Source organism: Strix aluco, chromosome 19 (genome assembly GCF_031877795.1).
Source record: "Strix aluco isolate bStrAlu1 chromosome 19, bStrAlu1.hap1, whole genome shotgun sequence".
Lineage (NCBI taxonomy): Eukaryota > Metazoa > Chordata > Aves > Strigiformes > Strigidae > Strix > Strix aluco.
This window is the reverse complement of record NC_133949.1, coordinates 12,434,796-12,460,375: the sequence shown is the minus strand read 5'-3', so window position 1 is coordinate 12,460,375 and position 25,580 is coordinate 12,434,796. Positions and strand designations below refer to the sequence as shown.

The following is a 25,580-nucleotide window of genomic DNA, read 5'->3' as shown; positions in this document are numbered from 1 at the left end:
GAGTTGGTGGCACTGTACAGAAATCAGCTGACTAGCTTCCTAGTGGCAGTTCAGGTTTGGAAGATGTCATAAAATGGTAGCATGCTACATCCAAGTCTTTCTACTGTATAAGCCCAGTCTGATGCCTTACCTCTCATCTTAAATGGTTTTTTATGCTTTTTACCTGCACTTCTTTATTATCTAGAGCCCTACAGCATCCCCTATAAATGTTCACTTAGTCTGAAGGTAACGGTGTGCCTGCCTCCCCTAAGAGAATCCTTGGGCTTCTTATCAGCAGTTGTTTACCACTGACTCTTTTCTTCTACTGCCAAACCCCAATATTTTCTACGACTTTAAAGCACCCTGGTATCTTCGGCATATCTGGCTACTCAGTTGAAGGTTGAAATGTCCCAGATGGACATGCAGATATACCAAAGTCTCCCTTCAGAGAGCAGTCAAACTAAAGAAATGAGTTCCAATGTGAATTGAGACACATTTAGAGAAAAGAAAGCCAAAGAGTAACAGGATATAAAGGTATGTTACAACTGGAAATTGTTTTAAAATGTAAAAATAAGGAAGATTCTTACATGAGTGGTCTGAAGAGATATTGTGTGGGACAAGAACAAAGTCATCTGTGTCACAAGAGGAGTTCTTGCTACTGGTACTGGCAGAGTCTTTAGAGACTTGAAGATAGTTAGGAGGGCCCAATGGAGGGGAAGACAAATTTTCTTCTTGAATATGTTGCATGTCTGGCAGAGACTGGAGGGGGGGGGTGGAAAAGAAAGTAAAAAACCCACTGTAAATCTAGTGATTCAGAATGTAGAACTGTTCTTTTAACTATGAAGCTTCTAAAGCAAGAATCATTGCTAGCTTTGACCAAAAAAAAAAATCTGAGTCCATTTTTTATTTAAGTACTTAGAAATATAAAATGTATTTGAATTTGAAAATTTCAAATACTGGACAACCCTGTAGTGTCAATTTAGACAGTTGTATATTAAATAGGCTGTGAATTTAAACAATTGCAATTTATTAACTCATTCCTGATGATACAGATGCACCTCTTTCAAATACCACATAAAAGTCACCAGTTCATATCAGTATAAGAGGCCTTGGCCAAAAAGGCCAATTCAAAAATTATCCGTAACATTCATTATGTTGCAAACCATATTAGCATATCTAAAGATTTACTACTCTACTATTTGATACGTATATATATATTTTTTAACAAAAACGAAAAACAACAAAAACCCCACAAAGTACAACACAAGGAGCAAGAGAGAACCAAAATGTCAATGCCATTCTTCTAGCAAAAGGCAGGGGTATGCCTTGCTCTGTGCTCTTAAACACGACATTTTACACTGTTCAAGAATTGAAAGATCTAAAATTCAGTAACTCTTGGCTAAACATTACAGAAAATATTTTCCAGAGTTTGCTCTGTAACATAGAGAACTTACTGGAGGAGAAGCAAAACGGCATGAAGGAGAACTACCACAGGAACTGCCAGAGACTGAGCCTGCATATGTGGGCACTGGTACAGGACAAGCTGAAAGAGGAAAACCCAGGGGGAAAAAAAAAGGGACTAAGATTTTGAAAGGCTGGATTTCAAACAAATTCATTTCCTCACTGCTTTTCATTCATAAACCCTTATACAACTTATAAGCACAGCATATTCTTAAACACAAAGGGTATTTAAGTTCAGTTGAAATGTCAAAAGAACTAGTAAATAAGTATCACATTTCAGTCTCGCATAATACAGAAAAGGATTCAACACTCAGCCTCACAATAGAGCACAAGTCAGAATTGGGAAAATGCCTCACAAGACAGAGTGATATCTGGCAGATATTTCTCCATTCCAGCCCCCAACATTCATCATTTACACAAATAAGTGGAAAAACAAAACTACTTACACTTTTTAACTGTTGAAATCTGATCCAGGAAAGGGTGGTTGAAAAATGCTTCTATAGAACAAGAAACAACAACCATGATGAATAAATGTACAAATGACATAGAATTTACAGACTATATTGCAGATGGTGACAAATAGGTGCCTTCCCAGAATCAATATTTCAGAGCCAGAGGGTGAAGAGTTTATAAAAGATTAAAGCCTTCTATGTTATATGCTGCTATACCATTTGGAAAGGAAACAAAAATCAATTTAATAACTTCAAACAACAGCCAGCAAGGCAAATGAGACTGAATTACTGGAGGACATTTTATGACTGCACTTAAGGATCACGTACACAAGAAGCCTTCCTATACTGATCACGAACTTATGTTCAATGCGGTACTCACTCAGTTTTAATTTGCTCTTCAAAATGATGAGCATCTCTCACATCAAACACTGGAAGTATTTTCACTTCTGCCTTTCCCAAGGACTGATGCTTATTTTTGAACCCAGTAATGCTACTCCTTAGGTAGCCAAAAATCACAACAGAGCAGCAGCCATTCTCCTTCCCTCTTCCCAACAGCAAAACACAACCTGTGCAGCTGGTTCACAGCATAAAGCAGAATTAAACACAATTTCTTTTACAATTTCCTCAGTTAACTTGTTACTGTTACAATAGAAACATTTTGCTTTTGTTGTAAATGGGTATGCTGAGATGCATTTAATTGACTTAGCATAACCAGTTGGCTAGCAGTTTACATGGAAAGTTTTATTGTACAAGAAGCAACCTTCAGCTAGTTAGGGGAAATTGAGGGTTGGTGGAAGCTAGCTGCTGAGCTTTGTGAGTTTTAATGTTCTAACAGTTAAGGACAAACAACGCTGTTCATCAGACCTAAGCAAATAACAAGGAAAGAAAAAATAAAGACTCTGAGGCCTGCAGTATCCCCTCTTCCTTCAACAACACTTTCTTCCTTGACCCGATAAGGAAGGGAGGCTAACTGTAACGCAAGAACAATGTAATGATTAACTTCAACACGAGGATCAGGTGTTCCTGAGCTTTTGTACAACACCTGCTGTTCTACTTTATATTGCTGGAAGATCAACAAGATTTCCAATGCTATTTTTACTTTAACAACAGGCAACTGGGCTCAGTTATACACACTCCCTTTCACTCCCTTTGCTAAGCACATTCCAGAGCAGCCCCTTTGAGGCCCTTTAAGTGGCTCAGCCAAGGAAAACATGACTTTCATCACTACCATTCTGCTTTCTATTTTTCTTTCTAAGCACAAATGCATTCTCCCACTACCAGAAATAATACTGTGAATTTCCCATGTTTGAAAAAACTGTAGGGATCAGCACACCCAGAATGCAAAGTGGAATCAATCACTCAAAGTCCGTGTTTGTGATGTATTCATTCTTCCGCACATACAGATTTATATATCGACCTCTGAATACTGTTACTATCATTTGGAACATTTTACCCAATTATCATAAGTTTTTTCTGGATCTGACTTCTACTTAAGTTTTTATGTACAGCAGTTGAATCGAGTTACGTCAGTCACATCTACACACAAAACCCCATGCCTAGTTCTCAGAAGAGCAACACCTTATTTATGCTACTATTGATGTTTTAAATCCCAAATTACTAAAAAAAAGCTAGCTATTTCTTGCAGCAAAACATAACAGGTATTGAAAAGGAAAAAAAAAAGTATCTAGGAGAGTCTTGAGCTTCAAGTGAAGAACTAAAATGACTTTTGAATCCTCCTCTTTCCACAGCCTAATAAATATAGTCTTCTTATCACAACTGCACGAGGACCACATGTGATGGAGTCGATGTGTGTATTTCAGTACTGCATCAAAACCAAGCTTGCATGCATAACTAAAGAGCAATGGTGAAGTTTCATAAGCAGAAACAAAAACTGAGCATGTCTTACTTTGGGCTGCAACTCACCCTAGGATCTCAGCATCACAAGAGCTAGTATCTTACGGTGAGGAAAGAACTAGGGCTTATCTACAAAGAGCATGAAGAGACTTTAAGGTTTAGTCTCCTTCCTGCCATTCCATAGATTAAACTTGATGGGTCACTTGTTGCTAAAACAAATTTCAGTAATAAAGCACGTTGCTATTGATATAAAATAATAATAGTGAAGAAGATAATTCTACTTAGCTAAGTTAGCTTTAATTAACTAAAAGTTTAAGATTAACATTTCCTGGCAGCCATGATAAAATTGCAGTAACAAATAATGCTATAAAATTGAAACAACCAGCATGAGTAACATGACACACAAGATGCAGCTAAGAACAACTAATCAAGATTTAACTTTTCAGTGGTTTTCTTTTAAAAATGCTGCCTGAGTTTGCATTAAAAAAAAAAAGAAGAAAAAAAAGCCATTACTACTTTTGCAGTAATAGGTAACCAAAATCCCAGCAATAAAAAGGCTTTTTTGAGACTGAAGTAACAGACAATGTAGCCAGTACAAAGCACACAGATCTAAACTCCACTCTTGACTAATTTTGAAGAGGCAACAGTTGTAGCCAGTTTGAATGATTCAATAGTACCAATTTGAGGCCTTGAAATCTTAAGAACAATGTTCTGCAACCAAAGATATCCAGCTAAAGAGAAAAAGCCAAACACAGCAGTAAACTAGAGCCAAACAAGTTCACTTTTGTTAAAAGGGTATCCATCTAGTTTTTACTAGGTTTAACTTCCCAACTAATGCAAAATGTAGTCCTAAACAGACACTGCAGTAATGTCTAACAGGACACAAACTTCAGTCACTGCAGTTTACAAATTTTAGGGCTTAAAGAAATACAAAGATACAACTTTTGTTTGTACTACTTTTGGGCTTAAAAAAACCCAGTCAAAATATTTCTCTAAAGAAGTCTCTGCAGCTAGCAATACCTAAGCGCAATACTAGGAACAAATCTTTGCAAATATAAACAATTTTGATGTAACATCACATCTCTCATTGCCCTCAGATATACATATATATATAGCTTTCAACGTCAAATCAAATGTACACAGTTTGCACCCCCATTAATGCTGTTATGATATTTGCAGGGAAAAGAACAGGGGGGAAACCATTTAAAGCAACTTTGCTTCCCAAGTGGGTTCTTCCAGCACTTTGTTAACATTTCTGCAACCAACACCATAAGGAGATCAGAGATGCCTGCTCCTAGTCTGAAGCCAAAACACCAGTTACAGTAACAGACACAAGACTGTGATATGAAATTTAAGGTATATTAGTTAACACTGTGAGGGGAAAAAAGGCCACAATTGAAAGAAATAAACTAATTTACATTTGACTACTCAAAGTCATAATTTACGTGCATCACTTGATACTGACTGGTTACCTTATGATTTAATTTGGCTGCTCTGCCTTCTTTACGATAACAGAGAAGAGAAAAACACTTTACTTTTCATGTAATTGGCTGTAGACGAAAGGTCAGGATAGTTATTCTGGTCACGTGAATACAACTAACAAGGAAAGTCAAGAGAGCAAAAGGAAAAGTTACATACCAAAGTCCATTCTATCTTTTTGGTTTCTCTGAAGCAAACCCAACAGCAGGTCAGCCAGATAAGCTGATGTTTCCCTAGGAATACTGCACACAAGAGGAAGTAAAACATGCATTAAATTTAATGCATGCATTAAATAATGCATAGCACATTAAATTTCAGGAACTCAGCATTCTGCCATGTCCCTAAGTCTTCCCTGTACGTGCTCTATAGCCTTAGTACAGGACACTCTCAACTCAGCAAGGTACAATGAAGGCAAGATGCAACATGACTCACTGGTATCATACTACATCTTTGTAAAGATAGCAACATCAAATATTTTTATGAATCCCAGGCATTCCCAAAGATGAGAAAGTGTTCAATCAACAAAGGTAAGTGACAGGAAAGGCCACGGTGACATACCTAGGAATCAAATTCCTGTTCTTTTCATAAAACATTCTCAAATCTTGAGGACTATTGGCCTGTCAAATAAAAATGTACATGAATTAAAGCTCAGTTTCCTGGAGAAAATAGCTTTCGTACCTATGCACACATACACAAAAAAGAGGCTTTTGCATATGGGCATTAAAGGAGAAAACCCCAAGCACAGCAGTGACTTCAGTACTGAGTATCCTTATGTAACTCTTCTGGACTGAACTCACTGATCTGAGTATGAGCAACTTCTCACTTGGTATCCTCAAGTGATCTGGCCTCTGAAGCATTGACACTACACTCAGACATCACTACTTACTTCTGTTTTCATGAACGGAAGGAAAAACCCTAGGAATTTTCATGAGATTAAAGAGGGAAAAAGAAATAAAGTGTTACCTGAAAAGGTGGTTTTCCAACAAGACACTGATAAATCACAGTTCCTATGCTCCACAGGTCTGCTTTAGCATCATAGTGCTGAGACATTATCACTTCAGGGGCCTGGAAAGAACAGTAAAATCTCAGAAGGGAAAACAAAAAAGCAAAGCCACAGCAACACGAATTCTACAGTTCTTCTGTCAGAGCAGTATTAACAGACACCACTTTACGGTAAGACAAAATTAAGAGTTTAATCTGCATCACACGACTTGAAAGGTAACAGTTCTATCTGAAATGAAAGATACATTTCAAAACTACAGAAAACTAGAAATGTTGATGTTCTAAAGAAAGCATCTAGCAATTGGCACATATGGGAATAAGAGGTAAGTATTATTTACTTGGCTTATGCAGTCCTTGTGGATAAATAACCAAGCATTTCATAAGGAGTATCATTAACATCATTTTACATATACACGAACAAGGCAAGGGAAAGCAAAATGATCTTCCCATGGCCATACAGTACAGCAGTGGTAGTGCCAAAGTCAGTTCAGTGCTCAATTGACTAGCACACTACTTAGTAAAAATTAATGGCAATTAACTCCAAATTGTTTTTTTTAAAAAACAAAGCAAATCCCACATATGAGAGGATACATTAAATAACTAGAATGAAAACATCAAGTTGTTTTTTAACTACTAGTTTACAAGCTCTTTTAGCTTGTATTTGATCACTTTTTATATTTTTCGAAACTGGGAAGGAGATAATGCCCTATTTCAGGGGGAAAAAAAAAGTATGTAAGTGGGAATTAAACTACCTTGTCAAAAAATTGATGCTTAAATATACTGCCTTTTAATTCTCTAAGATTTTTTCCTCCCTGCAGCACTAAGAAATGTTCAACATCTCTCTGATTTTAACAGTCATGATCTCCAAATCTCAAGAAAAAAAGTAGTAGAATTATGGAAAGGTGAACTGAATACTGCCCCTAATACTTTTGAAGCAACATTAGGCATTTGCCAATCTGCAAGCAGTAAATTATTTTGTTTTGGTAGGAGACTGTTTGAGATAAGCAACATAACCTGAAATACACTGTCACTTACCATATACATAGGAGAACCACACAGAGTTGCAGCCATCATGTTGCTATGCAGATAACGAGCAAAACCAAAGTCAGCTATGTAAAGAAACACATTCGTCAATGAAAAGATAATTTTCAAGTCTTTAAAGTCTAGAAATTATCTGTCTCTTATTGGAATCTGCTACAATTACCAATTAGAGAGAAAAAGACAGGTATAATATATAGCCAACTACATGGAATAGTAAAATCTATGTTACACTGAAAGAATAATGTGTTATCTTCCAAACAGCAAGCCAAGAAACAGCAGTGGCATCATCTGCACGAACTGCTGCTCAGCCATCTCTCCAGCTGCAGAGCATGCTGTCTGGCGTCAGCAGGAAAGGATTACAGTCAGTGGCTAAATATAAATGGTTCATTAAGAGTGATGAATATACAATCTACTTCAGTGAAATCACATCAGGTAGAAGTTTAAGAAGTCAAATTTCAGATGCCTGAATTTTCCATGTAGGCAAAAGCATCTGAAACTATCGAGTAAGGACAGCAAGAGAAGAAGTTTTGTCTCCTCTGTGCTGTTTAGAAGATGAAGTAAGTTGGAACAGATCTCAGATTTTGATTGAGCAAAAGCATAAAAAAGAAACTTATTAAAACCAAGGTATTTTTAAATGGACACTTATCAGAGAACAATGAGAGATTAAAACTCCTGAAGTGTCCTCTGAAGAGGAGCTTGGTAGTATCCTGAACAGTTGACATCTCTCCCCAGTTACAATACCAAACTTCTGTTTGCCAAAAATAGGTCATAATCTACATTTCTGAACTTCTCAAATAACCCTTAGGAGGGTCTACCCCGGAAAAAACCCAGCTGGAACTGTGACTGGAATCTCACATGGAGAGTTTTGAAATGGGCTAAAGGCTACTCAAAGTTTCAAACGTTACAGATTTATGTCTAAATAGTTTCATACTAGAAACATCGTCTAACAGGTTCCTTTTTCCTGCAGATTTAATCAAAAAGGTCTTTATAACTCTATCTTTTTTATACTGAGAATCTGCATTACAGCATAAAGCTCATCGTTCTAGACTTACTGTCTGATTTGCATCAATTTAATACACCCTCTGCGCTTTAACTACAAAGATACTTCTGAGCAGGGAAACAATCCGACACTTACGATTTACCTTTAGATCAGAGAAAAGCATATTTACCTATTTTGATGCGTATGCCACTGACACTTGACTTCCTACGACTGGCATAAGACAACAAAATATTCTGTGGTTTAAGATCCCTATGAATGATTCCTTTACTGTGCAGAATACGCATAGCTGCTGCAATCTGCTGGAGGAACACTCGGATGGTATCTTCACTAAGAGTTCCTTTAGCTGGAAACAACATACACGTTAGCAGATGAGAAAATAAGTATCATTATCTTCAGACAAAAAGCAATAAACTTCACAGTGATCAACGGTGAAAACAATGAAGACAATCAAATCATAGTGAATTACATTCAGAATGAACTAATCTCCAGCATTTTTCTACAAATGTATATACTCTCAAGAGCATCTACATCTCCATAGTTTTGCACTAGCTACAGTACTCTGAATTATCTGTTTTTACAGTAGTTTATTCAACTTGGTAGCATAATAATTGTAAAACTTCTCTATCACCATTAAATCTTAAACTCGCTAAAAAGGTAAAGGAGCCAAGAAAATAAAATAACTTCACAGTTTAGAACATTAAATGTATCTACAGTCATGTTACAACCTGAAGCCGTAAAACCTGTTTTTTAAACAAATTATTATGGGGATGCAGGTAACCACTCTGCTCAAAAATTTCATCCATCATAAAATTTATTTTGAAGGGAAAAAAATAAGATGTACTTTTGAAAGTCTCTTCAGAAGGTATTATCTCATTCTGCAGTCAGAAAAAGTACTGAACACAGGAGCTGGATTATACTGCATGAGTCTTTCCAAGGATTTTAATGGGAAGTGAATTAGGCTTTTAATATACACAGTTACCATAACAATAAATGTTCACAAAAAGATTCCTTCAACATACCGAGATACAAAGGCAAGTAGAAGAATATTTTCATCAAGAAAAATGTGAAGATTTAACATTTCTGCTCAAATTTTGTTTGTAATAGGAATCCACTTGTCATGATTCTGCAACTTCTGCCTTCACTTCGGGCAGAGACATGTTCAAGGGTAAAACACCTCCTAAGCCAGAACTGCTTCTTTGTAGAAAGCACTGTTATATAAGTAATTAAGTATTCTTAAGTTCACATCTTGGAAAAGAAAGCAGGTGGAATCAAAACACTGGGAGCAGCCCCCAAAATATGACTTCAGAAATAGAAAACCACACGGTAAGCATGGTACTTCTGGTTAGCTGCATCTTCTCCCTCATTTACAAATAAGGGAATGTTACATTCAAGGGTTTTGAAAGCAGTGGGAAAAAGCATTTTCTGTCTGTGCATTGTTTTACTCACCTTCATTGCTACATTGTGGGTTTTATTTTCAATTATGAGTGGCATTTAAAAACACTGGGAAATACTTTTAAAGGAATGTAAAAACTTATGTCTTCCTGCAGCTACAAGATCTAGTTTTCAGGTTCCCAGGGTGGCATACAAACACACAACAAACAGCGCTCTGCTGCTGACCTTGACTGGAGACAGGACACAGCACTAAACGGATTCTTGGTGAATTCACAATTACTCTTATGAAGAGGTTACATTAAAAATCACACCAGGGTGAATGAACATGCATTGTGGAGTTACAGACATTGCATGGACAGAAAAATATTTAAACCACAAGCAAAAAAAATCTCAGAGAAACACCAATGGATTACAGGAATACAGAATACAAACATGTAATGCAATAGCTTCTTAATAGGGAAATACAGTAACCAATTACCTTGTAAGTAATCTGCCAAATCCCCACCATTGCAGTACTGTTAAAAAGAAAGGTTTTAATTCAAAACACAAGCACTGAAATACTTGCTATACAATTCTTACTTTGTAATCTTTTCACAAAAATTAGAAGACCCTTTCCAGCTGTTTGCCTTAAAATTGTTTTGTCAATTATTTGTAATTAATAATTTGCGGTGTAACACTTCATCAGTACTTACAGTATCATAAAAGGAAACTGAATAATTTATGGAACAAACACTACTGATAAATTTATCAGTGCATAGGAAATTAATAATCTAGTTTTCAGAAGTGCATGCTTTAACAAGTCATGGTTATTTTGCAACTGTGCAAAAAAGGAGTTTTGTCTAAAAATCATCTTTAAAATCAGTCAGAAAGAAACACATATGTTAACACATACCTCCATTACCAAAAAAACAGAATTGGGCATTTCCTAGAAGAGAAGGAGAACAAATCCCATTTAAGAATGTGAAAGACAAAGCCTTCAGTACCTGCATTAACCAAGTGTAACATGAGATTTTTCAACTGAGACACTTTATGTTAAAGTCACTGTTTTAGAGGGTGGCAAAGATGTACCTTCCCCACCATTGAATATTTCACATTTTCAAAAGCATTTGTATATGTAGAAAAGTCACCAGGCAATATCCAAAAGACTAAAGCTATCATTTCAAAGAGCATCATACAGTAACAGCAGTTCCACTGTTCGTCAGTCCCTTAGCTTTCATCTGCCTTGGGCTGATCTGTCAACTCAACCTCGATATCAAGAGCCTTTACAAATAAATTAACATTTGCTATCAGACATGACTGAAATCAGTCACTAACGGGACAGTAATATTTAGTCACAAATATACTGGATAGAATTACAAATTGTAAGCAAGACAATATGGCTATGACAACCAGTTTTCTAAGGAGGAATTACAAAGTTATGTTCCCTGCTCCTGGGTAAAACAAGCTCTGGTTCTGCCATCTGACAAGCCAAAGGTCAGTCAGAAATCACAGAGCAGTTAACTGTCTGGAATAAACTGCTTCCCAAACACTATTTTGTAGGATAATTAATTCTGGAATCATGCATACTTCTGTAAAGTATCTCCCTCAGTGAGTCACTGGCAGAAGCATGTCCCTGCCAGGGACCTAAATGCCTCATGGCAAAGGTGTGATCTGCTATGACAGTCCTGTTGAGATTTTCCAAAGCACTGACCTCCTTTGACCTGTTCGCAACCTGAATTCCCTCTCTTGTAACTGCATAAAAGTTACTGAAAGACAGATTAGCTGACTTCTACTGTAAATTATCTACACACTCCACAAAAATGCAGTAAAAATGTTCTGTGCTTAAACCTAATAGGAGCATTCACCTTTTTTACAAATATTTATTTTGTGTGAGGGAAGAAAGAGCCTACCTGCCTATGCCAATAAAAGACTTTGTTTACCACAAAGTCTCCTGCATGAAATGCTTTTGTTGTGCCTACAAAGTTGAAGACAGTCAGAGATCTTTTATAAAGTAAAAGCATTTTTTCCCTCTGAGCTGACCAAGACTGAAAGAACTCAAAGAGGACTAGAAGGAAACGTAAGGTAAGTATACAATAAACAGGATGATGTTTTTAGTTACACAGTATGTTACCTCCCTTTCACTTCAAAAATAAACAAAGGTTGACAGTTTGTGGGAAAATATGTTTTTAAGACAGTTGAAGGAAAAGAGCAAGATGACATACCAGACAAGGCCAAGCATATGCCCCAGCTGGAAGTGGAACTGTAGACAGCCTGACTGTATTCTGCTAAACACTGTCAAAAAAAGTCAAAAGGGACATTGCATGGCAAACCAGAAGTTGTGAACTTGGCCACCTTTCTCGGCGGTTGTATTAAGCCTTCAGCACATGTTCAGTTTGACCATACTGGTAAGAACTACCACAAGAGTGCCATTTTCAAAGGGCACGCTACCAGGTCAGGCTAGGAAGCTTTCAAAAGAAAAATAAGTAAAAAAGGGCCCAGGCTAAGGAAACCAACTACCCTAAATATCCTACACAGCACAGAGCACAGGGGCAGCACAACCCATTAAAGCCGGTTTCTACGAATCCATCAGAGATACAGATATCCACTACAGATAACTGCAGTAAGTACAGTTCAAGATGAATTGGATGGTTTAAGGTTAATTCAAGACTGTATTAGGCTGCTTCACTTTCTGGAAGCGTTTAGTTTAGCCACTGTTGTCTGTGTTACAGAAATGCATTTGAGGTTCTTTCCAGCTCAGAACATCAAGCACATTACAGATTTGTTTACATTTGGAAATTAGCTTCAAAGAAAGCAAGTTTCTAGGAACATTAGTCAAATCTGTTGGGAATGAAAGGCAAACTCCAACCAATATAGAATATTAAAGCAGCAATAGATCACATTTCAGGAAGTCCCAATTGTTCAATGTTTCTGTAACAGCTGTGGCCACACAAACCATAATTTGCAATCCTATAAACACCTCAAAACCTAAGTGCATATATTACAGCCAAAAAAAAAAAAAAAGTAGTAATTACTTGCTCTGTAAATTACTGAAAATATATAATGATAAATGCTGTTTCTTTCTACATTGTTCCTTTGCAACAACATCTTCCAAGACAGAAACTCACTTTCTTTCAGGAACTCCAAGGATGCCAAATAGCAACTGAGATCCCAATTTATCAAACTGAAAATTCTGCCAACCGAGGATAACTTCACTTAAAGGACGACTGTGATGTGTAAAAGAATAACACAGCTACGAAGCATGGAAACTGTCCGTTCTCCAGTGACAAGAAAGAAGCTCAGCTAGCGGATTTCCACCCGAGCATAGCAATCCCATGAATCAGAAATAGATGTTCCACAGCGTCAGTGCCTCCACTACACAACACACTCTGTACAAAAACAGCAGCTTATGGCAGTATGTAATGCTCAGCTCATGAGAGACATTTATTCATCACAGAACCAAGAGAATGTGTTTTCTGGATTCCCTTGGAAACAAAGTCCTTTCAAATGAAACTGCTCCCTTCAGAAACACGGAGCTGACGATTTGTCCTGTTGTACTAGCCCTCACCTGTTTAAAGAAAGTCATTCCTACAGACTACACTAGATTTCCCTCAAACAGCATTACTCATCTTTTTTTGACAGATATTCTTGATTAAAAATAATCAAACAAGTCACTGGGTTAAAGTCATAGTAAGAAGTAGAGCGTGTTTCCTCATTGTAGCTTGGATAATCCTTTTTTATTAAATCAGCAGAGCAGATTAGAGGTTTCACAGAGATTTTACCAGACTGGTCAAAAGTCCTATCTAATTCGTATTGCAGAAGTAGTATTTTGCACAGTACTGGTACCAAGCTCCTCAGCAACATCTCATCCCAACTTTAACTCATACCTGAACACCTTATACACCAATATACCACCAATGCAGCTTTAGTTCAGAACAGCTGAAGTTGTTCATTCCTTCACAGTTGCTCAAATTTTGCATTACAGTTCTTGGCCAGCCTGACTGGGACTGTGATCTCCATTTCGGGAATACATTCAGAAAACACAAGACAATTCTATAGACCCATTTTTTCCCTTCTAAATTATTTTGCTGAAAAATAAAGCTATCCCTATCATCATTCCCTAGACTTGTGATTTCTGTTGACTTGTTAAGCAAAGTGCTCAAAAATGAAAAGATTAGTAAACCAGCATGTTTCAGATCTAACATTCAGAAATAAAGCTGACCTAGCAAGCTATTTTAAACTGCTTCCTGAAACAGATAACAAAGCTTTCAAAAATGTACATTGATATACAGATCATAAAATCACCACAGCTGGAGTTGTTCTGGCCTACACTTCTACCTAGAAAAATAATCAAGCAAAACAAATGTATGCTGTTCTGTAACAACTATGGTTACAATTACATACAAATATGTAGCAAACCAGTTTTGTCGAGCATGCCTTGCTTTGTTGCTTAAAGTTTTCTCGACAGAAATCTACTTTTGCTCATTCTTATTCTAAATCTAGTTTTTACCTGCAAAACGAAGTAAAAGATAGCAAAGGTTAATAGGAAACCATTTCACAATTCTGAACGCGAATAGATAAACCTAATAGAGATGAAGAGGCAACATATTTGCCAAAACTTGCTGTGTTTTAATCCCAGACTTCCAACAGTTGTCTCCGGGGATGTGAAGTTCCAACCCAAATCACAGGCTCAGCGCAGTAGTTCCATTTAAAAGACATTAATTGAAAAAGAAGTCAAAACATCCATGGTTACTTCTGACAGCTGTTGCTAGAACTCCAGCATACTGGCAGAAACATACCCTAGATTTCTTTTTGGTTAAGAAGTCCTCCTTTAGAACAAGCTGAAACAGTCTGCAAGGATTAGTGAGCTGCCAAAGCAGAAACTGTGGCAAATAAATAGTTACTATGTTTTTGCTCCAAGACTCTAGATTCTGTTTAGGGGCAGTGGAGTCCCAAGAGCATGACAGTGACCCTGACAGCTTGTGCACTGCTATTATCTGATTAAATTTCTGATATGTTAATTTATGTTATATTTGCTTTTAATTTTTTTGCCCAGAAACACAGGTTGTTTTTTTTTTTTTGAGCATAAATGCATTTGGCAAAAGTTCTAACGACTTAGGGGAAAAGGACTGGTCCAGATCTTTTTAAGGCTGTTTCTCACTGTATTACAGATACTCCTGTTTTGCTTTGCGAGTGCACTACAGCAGCAGCTTCTAACATGCACAGCTCCTGTCATCTAAACAACTGAACATTTTGTTAGTTCTGACTAAATGTTAAGTCTCAAACTAAATGTCACTTGACATGTGCCTGTAGGATTCAAATAGCCTGCATGCTGCCAATTATTCACATAAAAGAGCAATCAGCCACAAAGAAGTGTACCACAATAGCCGTATCACTCATTTTCTGTCCTGTGAAATGCGGTACTTAACTAATACATATGGGAGGTACTAAGAGAGACTGTCCTGCTGCACAACACAAAGGAAAGGCAAAACTGTTCACAGCACACCAAACATTTAGCATGCTTGCATACTAGAAGATCTTCTGAAGCAGTTTTGAAATACAGATTATAGCATCTAGGCACAAGAGGTAAGCTAAGGACTGTGTAGTAACTCCAACTCTTCGGTTCTCTGGGCCAAAACAAATTCTAACTGGTTGTCCCTAACCTTCAATGCCTACGCTGGCGTCATTCCTCACAGTCCAATATCGTCATAATCAACCTTCCAGTTAGCATCAGCTGCCAGGTAGTATTTCAAAACCTTTACAATTTCTACAGGGTTTTTCTTTTTATCTGAAAATGGGTCTGAACAGCATGTTTTCATATGACTATTTCCACACAGTGAGGCTGGATACTGACAAACACAAAGGTCTTAATCAAGGAGCTGGGGGAAAAGATATTGAGACATCCTCATTCAAAAGACAACAGTTCAGAAACAGCTATGATGAGAGTACGGAGGCAATCAAAGCTGCGAGACACCAAGACCAAGAGCACACACCAGAATGCTCGAAGCAAACGCCTCAAGAAACATAAGCAATACTACCAGACCAACTGGAGTCCTTGGGTAAACCACACAGCAGTATTTAACCCCCCCTGGTAAAACAACAGGTCTAGATAAGTATGGTTCCTTCCACGAGCATCCCTCGTGAGAACTCATGGACACTTGTGTGCAAGTAAAGGCTGAGGTGTAGGTACCAGAAGGACCACTGGCTTTGTTCCCACTAGCTTTCACTGCCTTCAAGGACAGCAGAAGCAGCTGCAGTTATTTTGTCTGGTATGTACCAAGAAGATAAGACAAGAAAGAATTTCTGTTCAGATGCTGTTTCTCCAGTAACACACTAGAAATTAGTTCTCCCTAAACTACTGTTCAAATAGCAAACTTCAGACTGCATACAGTGAAGACATTAATTCATTCTTCTAAAACATTATCTCCAAGATACATTACAGGCTTTCATTCTGACGGCTGACATTCTAAAGAGGTTTTGAATTCAATTATTTGCTAAAACAGGCACTGTCTGGCACTGTGTAAGAGATTAGTTCTACTCAGCACACACTTGGGATCATGAACTGCACAAAACTGTAAATTCATGTCCTAAATATAGCACATTCCAAATAACTTACTGATACCTTCATACTTCAGTATAATATTTTAACCGAGGACCTCAGTGTACTTTATGATGGTGAGTTAGAGGTTATTTTGGACTCCTTTTGCTTTTGAGAAATGGTGGGCTCCATTTCCCCAGTTAACAGGATCCAAGACTGATCATCTTTTGCAGGACAAATGATGTCCCACAGCACCCCCATGGGAAAAGAGTTGCATTCTTATACCATTTTAGAGATTCAGAAGTTTTTTATTCTTGAATAAAAGACTACCAAACTCTTGCCCAAGAAGATAAGTAAAAAATGTCTCAGCAGGTTACATCTTGCTATCCATCTATTATATTCTGGGTTTTTTTTTTTAAGCAATGCACTTCATGAAAAAATTAATTTCACATTTAGAAGTGAGTTGCATATGTTTATTTTTCAGAGCCCTACTACTGCAAAATATTTGCTTCTCACAGATGGACAGCCGATGTTTAAATATCTCCACAAATGCCTTCAGTCTTAGAACCACTGGTCTCCACACCCTGGTGCGTGCAGATCCCCGGCCTTCTGAGATGGCACAAACAACAACGGTGCGCTCTGCTTACATAAAATGCTTAACTGCAGATCAAACCTCCCAGTGTTGCCTGTAACCACCTCACCGAAATCAAGGGCAATTATCAAGCTGGCAAAGGAACAAAAGATTTTTATGCCGACCAAAGCACATACAACATTAACGGCACACCAGTTCATGGGGTGTGTCTCCAGATGAATGGGCATTTCTAGTAATTTAACTCAGTGGACCCTATACGTACTAAGTAACATATCAAAATGGTGTTCATAGGAACTGATTGCAACAGCAATGTAGAAGGTTTTAAAATGTTCATATACTACCAGCAGAACAGCTCACAAATCCTCTCTCCTTGGATCTAATTAAAACCTTAATGATGTATGTATCTTTATTACACTGACTTGTGCGACTGGTCACAGATCATGCAACAGGAACACAACCATAAATGAACAGAGATGAAAGAGAAGGAATCTAACTACTTCCTGTGAAAACAATTCCAAATGAAGCCTGTTGCAATATGTAAAATAATAACTAGCCTTTGATTCTCAAACTTAAAAGATATATTCCAAATTGCTATGCAGGGATACAGTTTTAATCTCAAAGTACTGCCATTAAGTGCAATAATTTTATTTAATATTATGAGATGTAAAAATATTTATTCTTCATTGCCATTAATTTACACTTTTTTCACTTAGTTTTGCCACTAACATTGCACACCATCTTTTCTGTCTGAAAACTCAGTACAACAATCAGTTCGTGGATTATTCAGCTAAATGGTCTGCCAAACAGCGCATCTGAAACATGAGCATTTTCTTATTTCAAACTGTCTAGGGTTAAGAAAAACTTCAGACCAACAGAACTGTAAAAATAAAACAGACTCCCAGTCACACTGTGAACTTCCTACTGTGACACAGACTTCACTGGCTCCAGCACTGAGGGGAAAAAAAAATAGCTTCTGTAACTTAAAAATTGCTTGAAATCCTAAGGTCTTATCTGCTGTTCTGTATCACTATGCTCACAATACTATGGCAAACAAAAAAGGCAGTACATGCTAGAACATGAACTGCTAAAGAAAATCAGTAGGTGTAACAGCCTACTAGACATGTGAATGCCTTGCATAGTGTTCATTCTTGCTGGGTTATAAATTAATGTAATCATACAAGTTAATGATGTATAATATTTCACAAACATAGCCCTGTGCAGAAAGGGAAAAAGCTTATTTGTGCAAGTGTGACATTCTTTAGACCATACTTTGCAAAGTAATTTCTTCTATAGAAGTAGCATCATACTGCCAAGCTTTATGCTTGCCATGAATGTATCTGAAATATATCCAAGGTATGAGACACAGGTTTTCCCTTCTCTTTGCTTTAACTATTCATTTTATTTAAATGCAACAGTCAGTGACAAGCAGCAACATCCCCTTCTCAGATGGAGAGTCCAGGACTGATCATTCAAGAAGTCCCATCACTCTAAGGGCACCCTTCCCTGTGGCAGAGCAGAAAAGCGTCAAAGTTATACTTTTAAATAACCTGTAGGTAAAGAAACCATAGACAAGTGTATGGCTCTGTCCTCTCTTCCCTTGTGGATGTTCTGTGCATAAATCAAAAGCAGCAAGAGCCTCTCCAGGGCTTAGAAAATACACAATGTTAAATCATCAAAATACTTATGTAGTCAGCTACCTTCAGGCTGAGCTGCAAAGCTTAGTAAGTAATCTTCACATATAAACAACTGTAAATGATAAATCTGAAATTCAGCTGCTTACTCACACACCAACGCCTTCAGTCAATAATTCCAGTTTCTTTTAAGATGTCTGTATATACTAAATTTAGGATGCTGAGAGATTATTTCCACTTAGTGATACTCAGGAAAACCTGGTCTCTTCAAGAAGCACAAGAGCCTATACTTTCCCTCTCAGAGCAGCTAATATAATTCAAAACGCAGAGTTCTGAAGTCAAGACCCAGGAAGGAAAAGAGTCTACACATCCAAATAGGAAGTTTTCATGCATAGTCTGTTACAACATGAACATCATTGCTTTGTACCAAAAGTCAACAGAAGTTATTACATGTCCGGTAGCGCTACACACAATAAAACCTGAGCCTGCCTAGTGCGTATCATCTGAACACAGATTTCTATAGCTACAGAGCTCACAGGATCGTTTGGGTTGGAAGGGACCTTAAAGATCATCCAGTTCCAACCCCCCTGCCACAGGCAGGGACACCTTCCACCAGCCCAGGTTGCCCAAAGACCCGTCCAACCTGGCCTTGAACCCTTCCAGGGAGGGCGCAGCCATAGCTCCTCTGGGCAACCTGTGCCAGGGCCTCACCACCCTCACAGGGAAGAATTTCTTCCTTAGATCTGATCTAAATCTCCCCTCTGACAGTTTAAAACCATCACCCCTCATCCTATCCCTACACCCCTGATAAAGAGTCCCTTCCCCCTTTCCTGTACCCCCTTTAAGTCCTGGGAGGCCGCTCTAAGGTCTCCCCAGAGCCTTCTCTTCTCCAGCTGAACCCCCCCAACTCTCTCAGCCTGTCCTCACAGGGGAGGTGCTCCAGCCCCCGAGCACCTTCGTGGCCCTAGATAAACATCTACAGGTAAGCTGAAAACCTTTTAGGACGCAAATGTGTAAAGACAAAAAACATTTAAGAATGTCAGACTATTTTGCATAGATTTAACTATGCAGTGCCCCAAATGGTGGTTCTTAATAATTTTTTCATAAATGTAACTCTGTATTTAGGATTAGAATTGAGCCCAGGAGATTAATGTATAGTTCCAATTCAAGCAGAACAAATGGCTGTATAACCTGTATCACACCATATTTAGCTTTACTCAACACTTGCAGGCCTTAGCAGGAAGTACATTTTTTGTATCCTAAGTAGAATACACTACCCTAGATAGGCTAGAAAACTAACTCCTTCACCTTATCAGGCAGAATTCTGGGAATAAAAAGAGGAAGACAATTTGAAGCAATTTAATACTTATTTCTCCTACTTCAAAAGATCCAAATGTCTGCTTGGCTTTTATACTTTATCCTGCCCTTTTGAACACAGGCAACAGCAATATATACACGTGTGATCATGGTCTTCTACTTTCTTCAGTTGTCCCTTGCTGTGACACAAGGCTACAATACATTTCTCTGTTACAGAGATCTCAAGGATGCTGCTCCTTTTCTACAACAGAGTATTTTAAGTTATGTTGACTTCTTAATGTCACTTTCTTCATCCATTTAGATCAACTCCTACTAGTACATTTTCCTTCAGGTGTATTCAGTCGTTATCCACAAACACCCACCCTCCAATTAAATTACAGGGCCAAGGAAACAGGCTAACTCAGGAGAACAGTTACTGCCACCAGCCCAGCCAGCTGATGCTTTTTCTCTGGAGACAGGACCAAACTACACAAACAGCTTCTGCAGAGGTTCTCAGGCTGCCACTTGCCCCTGCTGCCTAACTGTATTCCTCACAGCTTTCCATCCCAACTGGGCACCTGCTTGTTAGAAAGAGCCAGTAAAAGTGCGTGTGTAGTGTGTTGAAAAGGAGAGAACTCCCCTGTCCCTGTTAGGGCATTGGACTTCTTTTTCTAAATACCAAACCGATTACAGCAACAAAATATATGGCCATTCAAAATTTTATACTCAGTATACATATATATGCATTATATATTATTAAATGTATTTTAATGCAGAAAAAAGCATCAAGATATATTTTACCTGGACATCATAGAGAGCTACAATGTTCTCATGCTGAAGTTCCTGTAAAACAAAATATTTGTATTACAGAAATAGCCTGTTATTATTATTTTAAATTTAATACACTAGGTGATAATCAAAAAAACCCAAATTTTACAAAGAAAGGTAGCATCTTTTCTAGACCATCTGATGGAATTTGGAGGAAATCCCAGCTATTTAGACAATATTTACAGGAATGGGAAATTAGGCAATATCTTTGGAGGTCATAAAAACATTTGGTTCCAGAACTTATTTTCCATGTCTTGTTACAGAAAGTACTGCAGCACAAAATCCTTTTATGAGTACTGAAAACTGACTAAATTTAATTTTACAGTCTCTCACAATTTCTTGCTTAGCAGAGTAACCAACTACACCATGTTCAAGTCAACCTTACCATTTTACAATAAAATCAAACCAAATAACACCAAATAAAACTCATGCAATTATTTGTAACTGCTCAAAAAGACATCTGTCTTTGCTAAGTACTTGCAGCATTCTAACATACCCAACACTACAATTTCTGGTATATAATAAATACAATAATAATATGTATATATTACTATATAAATTAGTGATGTATCTCAAGAAGCTTGGAAACGTGGAAAGAAAGCAGCACTAATAGTTACTGTGAAGCTATGTAAAATGAGATGCAGTAAAGTTCAGAGAGCAAGGAATGCTAAGAGACCAGCCAAAGAGACATTTCTGTAAAACACCATTGAAAAACTAAATGATGCTCCGTTTTATTTCCTTCATTAGAGCCACACTACACATTTTAAGTCAATTAACACATCTCAGAAGTGGGAAAACTGCTTCAGGAACCAAATTCAGAATGCTGATTTTAGTTTTCAAGGCATCTTTGAGCAAAGAAGATGAAGAAAGATCAAAGACTGATGTTTTACCCTCAGCTATGATTTCTGTTGTAGGCACTGGTTGGGAAAGGTGCCATCCCGAAGGACCAAGTTTTCTACACGTGCAATAAGCAAAGCACAGAGACTGGTTCTACAACAATTTTCCACTTTTAACTACAAAAACATTCCCATAACCTGTTCTGAGACCATTTCCAGACCTAAAAAAGTATCTTTTTCTTTTTTTTTTTCTTGGTTTTGTTAATTCTGGATTTCTCCTGGAACTAACAAAGAAACAAAAGGCAGAATAGCAATTACTGTGATACTACCCATGACCTGGAATGAACTAGGTCAAAAGTCTCTTTTCCTTTTAAAGTAAAGCAGCTTTAAAAATCACTGCAAATTAACATACCTTTAAGATTTTTATTTCTTTTCCAAGTAGGATTTGTGACTTTGACAAGTTCTTTTTGTTAATACTCTTTATGGCTACTTCCCAATCAGTTTTCTGGAAATAAACAAACAGAATAGTCAGTTTTGTATTTTTTTGAACAACTAGCTAGTAAAGCACTGAAGAAAAAGTTGCAAGATCACCCCTACTCTACCCACCAGCGATTACTACATCACATGACACCATCAAGAACTATTTCATTCCACAATAGCTTAAACAGCTATTAAAATCCAGCTGCAGCTACACTGCATGTTCATGGATTCAAAAGCATTTAAATACAAAAGTAAGTAATCAGCCATATCCCATTTACTTTTTGGTAGTGGTGCTTTGTATCTGCTTTTTAGTCCCCTCTCAAGGATCCAGTTACTTTTACTCCTCTTTAAGGACTTCCCATTTTCAGCCTTCTCATGCTCTACAGCTGAAAATTGCACAAGAAAACATCTGCTTTTTTAAGTAAACTTATGTATTGTCTATTTATATATTATCTAAAAATAAATTGCCTAGGTGGGAGCATCTCCATTGGCCTTTAAAGTGTCTGTTTTCCCTTCTCCCTTCTTTTTCTTAACCCCAGAATCACTGCACCGGGCCTCTCCCAAGTTGTGAGTACTGCCCTAATGCTCCAAGATGATAAATCTAAAGAGTTGTTTTCTGGAAAGCAGAGCGCTTTAGGCACCAACACCAGAATAAACTCTCACAGCGTCAAGAAACCATAACGTAACTATGAGTATCCGGGGTGATTAGCAAGCCATGCCAGGAAACCAGACACCTCTGAATTTAAGAAATCTTCAGCCAATCCCAAAGGAGACAATTTTCCATTAGATCCCTCGTTATCCAGCGAGATAAACATGACCCTCCTGACAAACAAAGGGCTCAGCCTCCCATACAGCTGCAACTCTCCACTCGCCGTTATGTTCGGGAGCTACCAAACAGCAGAGAGGAGAGGTGGGAACGCAGATAGGTGGATGGTTTTTTAGGGGAGGAGAAAAAAAAAAAAAAAAGAAAGGGTTTATGGAGGCCGGGAGCCGGCGGCTCGGCTCTCGGGCCGCAGCAGCAGCGACAGGCCGGCCGCCGGGGCTGCCCGGGGCGCAGGCCCAGCCCCGGGCCCCGCCGCCCCCGCCCCGGTACCTCAGCCCACCCCGCAGCTTGCTTGCTTTTTTTTTTTTTTCCTCCCCAAACACCCAAATCACACCAAAACTCCCCAGAGGACACCCCGCCCCCGCTGTCACCCACCGGCAGCGGCTGCTGACGGCTGCAGCCCCACGGAGCGACCCCGGCCCCTGCCCCGGCCAGGGCTTGTGTAACCAGCCCCGCTCCGGCCGCGGGCGAAGCCCATCGCTGTTTACCTTGCGGTGGCGACCTTTGAAGACCACGGCAAAGGCTCCGTGTCCTATCAGGTCCTTCTTGCTGTACTCAAAGTCCCCCACCACCTCCATCATCCCTCAGCGGGGCATGAAGCCCCGGGAAGGAAGGAGGGAGGGAGGGAAAACAAAGGGGCTCTTCCTCCAGCCGAGGCAGCTACAGCCGCCTCACGGCAACCGGCGGCGGGGTGGGAGCCTGCCCCTCTCCTGGCTGCCCCCGGCGGCGGGGGCAGCTCCTCTCATACCGCGGGGGCAGCCGCAGACCCCCGGGCCGGCGGGGCTGCTGCAAGGCGTCTCCGAGACGACGGGCTCCGTCTGGCATGGGGAGGGCAAGGCGGGGAAGGGGTTGGGTTGGGGTGGGGGGCAAATCTCTCAGGGGCCGGGTGTGAGGGGACAGCGCGGCATCGGCGCCGGGATGAGGGGCCTGCTCAGCGGGGAAAGGGGCTCCGCGCCCGGCCGCTGCCCGCCCCCATGGCCCCTCCACAGCGGGAGCTGCCGGCGCCGCGGCCCCCCTCAGGGACCGAACCCCAGAACATCCAGCAGGGCGGGGGGAGGCGCGGCCCGCGGCTGCGGGGGTGGCTGTCGCTGTCGCCGCCGCACCCCCCCGCGGGAAAGGAGGAAGCAACGAGGGTGCAGGCGGGGGTCTCTCAGGCCGCCACCGCCTCCCGAGGCCGCCACCGCCTCCCGAGGCTCCCGCCGCTCGTCCTCGCCTCTCCGCGCCCGTCCAGCCCCGGCTCCGACTGCCCGGACCTCCGCGCCACCCAACGCATTTATAGGCCGCATCGCGCAGGCCCCAGCGCTCAGCTGCTTCCGCCGGCGGCCAAAGAGTGCCTCACCCCGTTTAACCCGGCGGGAGCGCGAGGCGGGGTCCCTCCGCCGCCCTCTCCGCGGCAGCGCGCCCCGCCCCGGCCCCGCCGAGCCCCTCAGCGGGGCCCAGGCCCGGCCCCCCCGGCCCCGCGCACCCCCCGCCCCCGCCGCGGCTCCTGGGATCGCTCCCTACCGTCCCCTCAGGGAGGGCGGCGACCCAGGCCCCGGGGACCAAGCCCCTGTCCTCACCCCGGAGCTGGGCTGACAGGCCAAACTCAAGCCCCCCCACACCTCGCTCTCGCTTTTAACACTCACTGTATTTCACACTTCAGCCATTTTCTTGGCCACCTCAGGCCCACCTGCCCGGGAGGACAAAGTTGAGGGGCCACCAGGAGAGGCGGGAGGGCCAGCTGCCCTCAGCACAGCGAGACGGGGCCAGTCAGGCAGCAGCCAGAGGCGGGCAGGCAGGTATGGGATCATCCTGCCCTGCCCCGCTGCTTCCCCAGCTCCTCCAGGGTCTCTCAGCGCTGTCCCTGCGCCGTTAGCGAGACATCAAACCTAATACAAGGAACTTAAATCAACGGAGAAGCAATGGAGGAACAAGCATGCAAAATGCTCTAAGCCAACGACACTTCAAGTTGCTCGCTCTCTTTATAAGGAGAACAACGTCTGTAATTTACAGCCTCTGCCACCCAGCACTTTTAGATCAGCCCCGGGGCTGTTTACAGCAACACGTACAAACATTAAAAAAAACCCCAGCCAGCCACCTCACACCAGTCACATGGAGCCTTTGACCTTCACCTCCAGATCTACATAACTACGCTCCTTTCCTTTGCTTTCCATTCCTCGCTGCTCTCTTCCCCTTCCTCTCTGTCCCTGTTCCCCATCACACCACCTCCACATCCCGGGGCTGTTTCAGGCCTCCCCGATATCCCCATCTGCCCCGGACCCCCTCTGACACCGCAGCAGCAGCGATCAACCCTCCATCAAAGTTACAGTCGACACAAGGCGCGCATCGGGATCGCGCGGGGCAGAGCTCCGAGCCCACACAGTGCCCTGCGCCTTCTCTCACGTGATAAAGGGTCGCTTTCAGCGCTGCTAGGTCAAAATAGAGCCTGAGCAGAGATACACGGCTGGTCCTCTCCCTATTCTTCACTAATCTCCCTTTGCTTTCTGGTGCTCAAAACTAAGCTCTACCGGAGCTGTGTGTCACGTCAAAACCCCCACTGCTAGTCTTCTCCAAAGACAACACATTTGGATTAAAAAAATACTCAGCAATAAATTGTTAAGGGAATATTGACAGGTTTATGAAGGACATTTTAAGATCTAGACGTTATATGGAGACATCAGAGGAATCCCAAGACATCTGTCTTGTACCAAAGAGAACCAAAGGGCTTTAAGACCCCACAACACTGAATCCCCCCTTTATTTTTCTGAAGTTCTGAGCTTCCATCCAAAACCCATTCATGGTACTACCCTAACAAAACTGATAAACTGAAGCTGACCAAGTAATTTTAGCGGCTCAGAACACCCTCGTGGAAGGAATAAACGAGATGTAAAAATATTCCAAGTTAATAATAAATTAATGTGTTGGTTGTAACACAGACACT

General features: G+C 40.4%; 1 protein-coding gene across 2 annotated transcripts in view; it reads right to left on the bottom strand.

Moving 5' to 3' along the window:
- Nucleotides 1-23,914, bottom strand: part of ULK2 (unc-51 like autophagy activating kinase 2) — a 41,376-nt gene extending 17,462 nt beyond the window's left edge. Inside the window, exons 1-13 of one of the 2 annotated variants that reach the window (XM_074844809.1) lie at nt 23,149-23,914; nt 21,770-21,862; nt 20,495-20,536; nt 10,553-10,585; nt 10,139-10,175; nt 8,438-8,611; nt 7,263-7,336; nt 6,189-6,290; nt 5,784-5,842; nt 5,385-5,467; nt 1,887-1,937; nt 1,434-1,522; nt 567-738 (exon numbers count right to left, since the gene is read on the bottom strand). In XM_074844809.1, the coding sequence (XP_074700910.1) occupies nt 567-738; nt 1,434-1,522; nt 1,887-1,937; nt 5,385-5,467; nt 5,784-5,842; nt 6,189-6,290; nt 7,263-7,336; nt 8,438-8,611; nt 10,139-10,175; nt 10,553-10,585; nt 20,495-20,536; nt 21,770-21,862; nt 23,149-23,241 (1,102 nt within the window). In that variant the 5' untranslated portion in view covers nt 23,242-23,914. Of the gene's footprint in view, nt 1-566; nt 739-1,433; nt 1,523-1,886; nt 1,938-5,384; nt 5,468-5,783; nt 5,843-6,188; nt 6,291-7,262; nt 7,337-8,437; nt 8,612-10,138; nt 10,176-10,552; nt 10,586-20,494; nt 20,537-21,769; nt 21,863-22,571; nt 23,088-23,148 lie in introns of those variants that run through there. The other variant, XM_074844810.1, reaches the window with a different exon arrangement.
- Between the last annotated feature and the right edge of the window lie 1,666 nt (nt 23,915-25,580).